Source organism: Triticum dicoccoides, chromosome 4B (assembly GCF_002162155.2).
Source record: "Triticum dicoccoides isolate Atlit2015 ecotype Zavitan chromosome 4B, WEW_v2.0, whole genome shotgun sequence".
Lineage (NCBI taxonomy): Eukaryota > Viridiplantae > Streptophyta > Magnoliopsida > Poales > Poaceae > Triticum > Triticum dicoccoides.
In genome coordinates this window covers 307,257,424-307,265,588 of record NC_041387.1, presented here as the reverse complement: position 1 = coordinate 307,265,588, position 8,165 = coordinate 307,257,424, and the positions used below count along the sequence as shown (strand labels likewise).

At 49.3% G+C, this 8,165-nt stretch overlaps 1 protein-coding gene across 2 annotated transcripts in view; it reads left to right on the top strand.

The window, feature by feature from the left end:
- Window positions 1-6: 6 nt before the first annotated feature.
- The window catches only part of LOC119296020 (erlin-2-B), a 23,856-nt gene continuing 15,697 nt past the window's right edge, over window positions 7-8,165 (top strand). For both annotated transcript variants that reach the window (XM_037574439.1, XM_037574438.1), the window contains exon 1: window positions 7-241. In XM_037574439.1, the coding sequence (XP_037430336.1) occupies window positions 83-241 (159 nt within the window). In that variant the 5' untranslated portion in view covers window positions 7-82. The remainder of the gene's footprint in view (window positions 242-8,165) is intronic.

The window sequence follows — 8,165 nt, the reverse complement described above, 5'->3', positions numbered from 1 at the left end:
GGTTCCTTCTTCGTCCCTCTGCCCGGTTTGCCCATCGCCGAGCCCAGAACCCTAATCTGAGATCGCGAACTATCCTCTCCCGATGTCAGACGTCACCGCCGAGTTCACGCCGCGCCAGCGCCTGCCTACGCCGTCGCCATCACTATCCCCTCAGCAGTCTCGCAGTCGTCAGCCGCCCCCTCCCGGCTCCGACCCCCTCGCTCTCGGCGTCGTCATCTTCATCGCCGTCTGCTTCCTCCTGGTGACCCACAATTCCTCCCCGCTTTCCTTAAACATATCTGATGGTAGAGTGGATTAATGTTCGGTCGCGGTGTGTGTGTATTTGTGTGTGCGCGCGCACTGGGGTTTTGGACTTCTGGTAAGTATGTAGCCCGGTCCTTCCTTGCGGGGTTTGGCTGGTTGGGCATCGGTAGGTTGCTATTTTGTTGCGGGTTTAGGTTTAGTACATTAGGGCTGCTGGTGCCGACTTGGTCGGGTCTTATGGGTTGATGATACTGTGTAAATAATGATTTGACGTTTGTGCTGGATGTAAGGGATTGCATTTGGTACATATGTGATGCTTATGTAGAATCCTATAACCCGTTTGCTAAGACGAGTTTGGATGTTTGTTCGTCTTGTTTGGAGATTGCTGATTGTTAGAGCAGCTTTCTAAATTTTATTTCACCATGTAAGGGCTTCTTTGATTCAAAGGATTCTCAAAGGAATTTTGGAGGATTCTAATCCTTGGGAATTTTTCCTATGTGGGTTGTTTGATTCATAGGATTGTAAACCATAGGAATTTTTCCATAGGATTCATTTGCACTAGATTTCATAGGAAATTTTCCATCCACTCAAACCTCTTTGAAAGAACCCTACGTTTTTCCTATGCACAATCAAACACTCGTACAATCCTGTAGGATTCAAAACGACATGGCACTCTAATCCTACGTTTTTCCTATTTCTAAAGGGCAACCTGGTGCATGTAGCTCCCGCTTGCGCAGGGTCCAGGGAAGGGTCCGACCACTTTGGGTCTATAGTACGCAGCCTTTCCCTACATTTCTGTAAGAGGCTGTTTCCAGGACTTGAACCCATGACCTCATGGTCACAAGGCAGCAGCTTTACCACTGCGCCAAGGCTCCCCTTCTACGTTTTTCCTATTTCTACGTTTTGAAAATCCTACGAATCAAAAAGGCCCTTAAGCTGGTAGGTATGCAATTAAAAGAGTGAAATGTTGTTCATTTTCTCCTCTTCCCTGTTGCTGTTACTTCTGTAAGATACACATGTTCTTCCTTTTTTATGTGATATACATGAGAGGACTATACAAGTACTAAAGACAGTTCCGTTTGCTTACTATTGGGTTTACCAACCATTCGATCAACTAGTCACATTGAACAATTGCACCATCCTTCTTCTGATGTCCTAACAACATGTGTGACACTCAGAGTCTTAGTACACAGGGGTAGCTAGATTATTACATCTCTTTCTAAGCATATTATAGCCTTAGGGTTATATTCCCTAATCAGTTGCTAATCATTCAATGTGGAAGAAACCTGTTTAGCTATTCTAGTTTTGAACACTAAAACAATTTTCCTGGTCATCTATGTCGTTCTAAGCACCTTTCTTCTACTCGATACAAAATTTATTTGAGGGATAGTTGGTAGGTCGCTAATGCAAAACCTAAGTCAGCTATGGAGTACATTGCAGATTGTACAAACATAAGGTGGTGTATCTTGTGAAACTTCAAATTGGTGTAAAGTCCGTTAAAATCATGCGTAAGTCTTTGGAAGTTCCAAATAATAATGAGATATAGGGCTACATCTCTGCAAAGTTTTGGGATTTGACCGAACTACGGTCACTAGACACATGAAAGACAAATAATCACTGAATTGTGTTTCCACTATTTGGCGAAGTATTGCCTTTTCTGTATCTGGCAGATTGATTGATTTGTATCTGACATAGGAAATACCATCTCCAACATTTGCCATTTTCTTTCAGATTGTTTAGAAACCTCTTGGTTAATTGGAAACGAGGATTTCCAGTAAGCACTCATTACCACATGATATTTTGACAAGGGTGTATATAGAGTTAATACTTTTCCTAATTAAACTTTAATTTGTCCAACACATAAACAACAATAACAACAAAGCATTTAGTCCCAAACAAGTTGGGAGTAGGCTAGAGGTGAAACCCATAAGATCTCGCGATCAACTCATGGTTCTGGCACATGGATAGCAAGCTTCCACGCACCCCTGTCCATAGCTAGTTCTTTGGTGATACTCCAATCCTTTAGATCCATCTTTACGGGCTCCTTCCATGTCAAATTCGGTCTACCCCGACCTCTCTTGACATTATCCGCACGCTTTAGCCGTTTGCTATGCACTGGAGCTTCTAGAGGCCTATGTTGAATATGCCCAAACCATCTTAGAAGAAGTTGGACAAGCTTCTCTTCAATTGGTGCTACCCCAACTCTTATCTCGTATGTCATCATTCCGGACTCGGTCCTTCCTCGTGTGGCCACACATTCACCTCAACATGCGCATCTCCACCACACCTAACTGTTGAACATGTCGCCTTTTAGCCGGCCAACACTCAGCGCCATACAACATTGTGGGTTGGACCGCCGTCCTGTAGAACTTGCCTTTTAGCTTTTGTGGCACTCTCTTGTCACAGAGAATGCCAGAATCTTGGCACCACTTCATCCATCCGGCTTTGATGCGATGGTTCACATCTTCATCAATACCCCCATCCTTCTGCAACATTGACCCCAAATAGCGGAAGGCGTCCTTCTGAGGCACCACCTGCCCATCAAGGCTCACCTCCTCCTCGCGCCTAGTAGTACTAAACCCGCACCTCATGTACTTGGTTTTAGTTCTACTAAGCCTAAAACCTTTCGATTCCAAGGTTTGTCTCCATAACTCTTAACTTCCTATTGACCCCATCCGACTATCGTCAACTAGCACCACATCATCCGCAAAGAGCATACACCATGGGATATCTCCTTGTATTCCCTTGTGACTCCTTGACCTCAGACTCCAGGATTCGCCACACAAAACGCCTGCTGGTCTCATCAAAGGAGTTGTCTAGTTCAATGGTAGAACTCTCTCTCCCCATTGAACAACTTGTTGAAGTACTCCCACCATCTATGCTTAATCTCCTCATCCCTCACCAGGAGTTGGTCTGCTCCGTCCTTGATGCATTTGACTTGGCCAACATCCCTCGTCTTCCTCTCTCGGATCTTGGCCATCTTATAGATGTCCCTTTTGCCTTCCTTCGTACCTAACCGTTGGTAGAGGTCCTCATACGCCCGACCCCTTGCTTCACTGACAGCTCGCTTTGCGGCCTTCTTCGCCATATTGTTTGCACTCCTATCCAGGTATAGGCGTCTGAAACATTCTTATCCTTAAGCGCCTTCTAGACATCATCGTTCCACCATCAGGTGTCCTTAGCTTCGCTTCTCCTTCCCCTGGACACTCCAAACTCCTCCGAGGCCACCTTACGAATGCAGGTCGCATCTTCATTCACACATTTTCTGCATCCCCTCCTTCCTCCCAAGGGCCCTCCTTAATGACCCTCTCCTTGAACGCCTGAGCTACCTCCCCCTTGAACATGAATCCGAAAGTGGAAGTCCGCAACCACCAGCTTATGCTGAGGGACAACACTCTCTCCTGGTATCACCTTACAATCTAGGCACGCACGCCTATCTTCTCTTCTCGAGAGGATGAAATCAATCTGGCTAGACCAAAGTCACCAGATTCTCTCTTTTTAAAGAGGGTGTTAGCTACGATCATGTCGTAGGCTAGAGCCTACATTGCGTGGATACTTCAGAAAGTGTGCGTATGCCGAATACTGCCCCGATACGGCCCGATACGTATCCCGTAAGTATCGCTCGATTTTTTGATTTAAAAAGAAGAAAATAATGTTTGATACTCCTAGGATACTTCTGTGATACTTTTTGGATACCTGAAACCGCTCGTTTGATGTGAAATCCCCTCAATAGTAAAGGCGTACCTTTTGAAGATACCCAACATGGGCGTGAGTTCATGCCAAAACAATGTTCTTGTTCAATTGAAAGGTGAGCAAGAGAGAGTCGATGCACTGATTGGAACAACAAGCCCGGGAAAATCCCACTGCCAATTAATGAAAGTGGACCAAGTGCAAGAAAACAAAGGGAATAATCCTATTGAGGCATGCTTTGACCTAGAAGCTCTATTTTGTTTCCGATATTTTTAATAATTAATATATGTAATATCTAAACGTATCGCCGTATCCATGTTTTCAGAAAATTGGCGTATCGGGCATATCCCCGTATCGCTTATCCGATACGTATCCAAGTATCCGTGTAACGTAGGCTAAAGCAAAGCTTAAGACATCTTCTCCTTGATTCCTGATTCCATAGCCAAAGCCCCCATGCACCCCTTCAAAACCTGTGTTAGATGTACCCACGTGGCCATTGAGGTCTCCTATGAAGAGTTTCTCGCCAATCGGTACACTCCTAACCATGTCCTCCAGGCCTTCCCGGAACTCCCTCTTGGTGTTCTCATCGTGGCCTACTTGCGGGGCATACGCGCTGATAACATTGAGAACTAAGTCCCCAACGACCAACTTGACCAGGATAATTCGCTCCCCACGTCTCTTGACGTCTACCACTCCATACTTGAGGCTCTTGTTGATCAAGATGCCTACGCCATTTCTGTTTGCAGCCGTCCTCGTGTACCACAGCTTGAAGCCGGTATCCTCCACCTCCTTCGCTTTCTGTCCTCTCCATTTGGTTTCTTGGTCGCAAAGGATATCAACACCTCTCCTCACCGCTGCATCAACTAGCTCCCTAAGCTTCCCTATTAGAGACCCTACGTTCCAGCTACCTAAGCGGATCCTCCTAGGCTCGGCTAACTTCCTTACTCTTCGCACTCGTCGAGTCAAATGCGAAGACCCTTGCTCATTTTCCACTAGATTCGGGCGCCGATGTAGCGCGCCACTAAGGATACGACAACCCGATCCTCGCTCACTTGCCACGGTATCCAGGTCAAGATACGGCGCGCCGGGGGGAGGGGGGGTGACGGCCCGGCCCTTGCCCATTTGGCACTACACCCGAGTTCCAATGTGGCGTGTCGCTGAGAGGGTTACACCCCAACGAGAATCTTTTGGGTTCATCTCCGTAAGAGTGGCTGAGTTTTTACGTTGGCTCGCCAAGCCTATCACAACCCTCTTCCTTTACCCGGGGTTGGGACCGGCTATGTTGAGACAACATAGGCGGAGTTTAATTTGTCCAACACATACACTCACTAAATTTGATGTCTTGCCACTGTCAATGACATTGGTTGTGAAATTCATGCAATTTTGATTGAGGAATATTGTAATGGCAAGCATTCTTTCCCTATTGGAATTGACAACTGTTGACTTAAATTGACAATAAATAATCGGAAAGTTGCAAGGTCCGTAATTTGGTGAAAATATTTGGATAAAAGTCAAAGCTTCACCGCTGAGTAAGTAAATATGTTGTTTTTGAAGAACTTGTGCAATGGAGTTGCTTACATCCATAGCTTTACTAGTAAGCTCGCATGTGAAATTTGCAGAGCCCAGAAAGTTATATGAGGTAGGTAGTTTCTGCTTGCTGCAAAAAATGTTTCCAAGTGCCTAGTATTTTGGTACAGAAAGGTGTCAGTTAGTTATTTCTTTTCTGGGCTTCTCTAAGGGGCTGTTTGGATACGGGGATTGTGTAGAACTGGATTTCTTAAAACGTGATATCTGGTGTAACCACCTTAAAACTTGTTTGGGCTATCTAACCAAATCGTGGGTAAGTATAATCTAGTTCTACAAAAACATAAGAAAACCAATTTTTAAAAACCCAACTAATAGTCATTTTTTTGTAAAAACCTACAAGCGCCACACTGCCAGAGATACGGGGGACGGGGTCCCTTGGATCCATGGCGTGGTCTGAGCTCGGCCCAGCGTGGCCCCGGAGTTGGGTGCTCGGGGCCTATGCACATGCGCAGCCCAGGCATAACGAACCCCCAGGGACTCCACCTGAGCATGCTTGCAGGCTTGCGCACCTTCTCGGGAAGACCTCCTGGCTAGTTTTCCGGGCTGGCAGGGATGTCCTCAGGGTCTTGTGGTTGATTGTATGCAGTGGGGAGGCCCGGCGACTCTACAGTGGCCTAAGCTGTAGGTTCATGACAATGACGAAGAGGCACGCCGCACGTCTCTCATACGTTGAGGGCTGCCACTTGTCAAAACGTGATGGGACGTCACCCTCTTTAACTTCAGCAACACTTCCGTGCGGGCAGGTGGACTGGACGTACATGTCACACACACGCACGCCTTAGCAAGTACACACACGCAGGCACCTTCTCGGTGGCCTGAACCTGGATAAACTAAGCCTCCATATCTGAAGTGATATGAAGTGTTTGACCCCTAGCCGAATCTCTAAAACGGGATCTCCCCGATCTTCGACATCGACGATCACTCGTCGACATCCGGCGCACCAGGTAGGGGGTTAAGGCTTTAGGTCGTTTTCGGGCCATCTTCTTTGACCATATCGGATCACGAGCAGCGGTAGCAGCTGCCGCCTCCGGTCTGCTCAGCCCATCCCAGCCAAGAGGCCCTATTGGGCGGAGCCAGCGGGTCCCCATCGAAGCTCGCAGCTCTGATCGGCAAGCAAGCTTCCGCTAACAGGAACCAGCTACCCCGGCCCTGGCTGGACTTAGGGTAGCTGGCATCGGCGTTGCACGCCGCACACACACTTAGGCATCCTCTCGTGCCCTTGGAGGAAAACATCCCCGTGGGGCTGCGACTTCAGGAGGTGGCTGACTTGGTGGACGCTGACGACTAGGACTCACAACACTTTGAGGCGTGACCATTCCCGCTTCGTGCAGACGGTTGCTTCGCTCCCTCCCGCACTAAGTCACTCGCCTACCAAGATAGGAGGGGTGCAGGTGGGACCTCATCGTTTGGGCACCACCTTTGTGGCAGAACGCACCGGGGATCTACGCGACGTCGTCCTCGAGATGGGGTGGGTCCATGACACTCGGGCAGTCATTCCGGGACAGAAGGAGCGTGTCGAGAGCTGATGAGGACAAGGCCTCCTTGGCCCCGACGGTGGAATTGCGGAGGAGCCACAACCGTGAGATCCCATTCTGTGTGTGTGGGGGGGGGGGGGGGGGGGGGCTGCCAAGCATTCACCTTGGAGCTCCCATGCATCGCCTGGCTGGGGAAGTTCCGCCCTGACTTGGCACAAAAGTATGATGGTCGACCTTGCGGAGTTCCTCTAGCTATACAACACTGCCATCTAGGCGACCGGGTGCGCCGAGAACGTCATGGCCAACCGGTTCCCCATGGCCATGAAGGGCTTCGCCTGATGTTGGCTTTATGAACCTCCCACCGTGCTTCGTGGATTTGTGGGACGACCTCTACGCCAGTTCGTGGCCAACTTCCAGGGCACCTTCGTGCGCCCCGACATGGACTCTCCATGTCGTCAAGCAAAAGAAGGGGGCGATACAACGTTTCATTCAATGTTTCTGCTAGGTCCCCAACATGATCCCCAAGGTCTCCCCGCATGCCGTCATCTTTACCACTAAGAAGGCGAAGAAGTGGAAGGCCGAGCTCGTCCTAGTGACAGAGCCCCAAGCCGCAGCGGGGCGCGCTGGTGGCTGTCAAGGAGAAGGTCGAAGCCACCGAGGAAGGTGCAGGTAAGTCGTGTCCTCTTCATCGCTCAAGGGGCAAGGCCTTGAGAACTGTCGGGAGGTCCATTACTTCATTGGGGATCATCGTCGGGGGTGTCGCGAGGGCGACCGCGATGACCCCAGCGGCCGGAAGCGTGAGGAAGGTCGGCGGTGCTCGTGATCGTGGAGCAGACCGCGGGCGAGGTGGTCGGGGTCAGGAACAACCTCGCCGCAACCGCGACCACGACGATGACAACAACCACAGAGCTCGGAGGATGACCTCGGCTTTGAGGAGCCAAATGTTGTCGCATAATTGGCATCGCCTGACTAAGGAAGAAGGAACACCGGCACGGGAAGCATGGTGCGACGAGCCTCGCCGCTCCTTTTGTCATTTGAACTCAGTAAGTCTTAGATTTGGGTGGCGCCCAGAGCACCCTGCCTCGCATTAGGGCTCGGGGGCTCTCATGCTTCCTCTTTCTGGGTTACTTGTCTGGACGAGGCACCACGAGCACCGTCTACTCTCAAGAC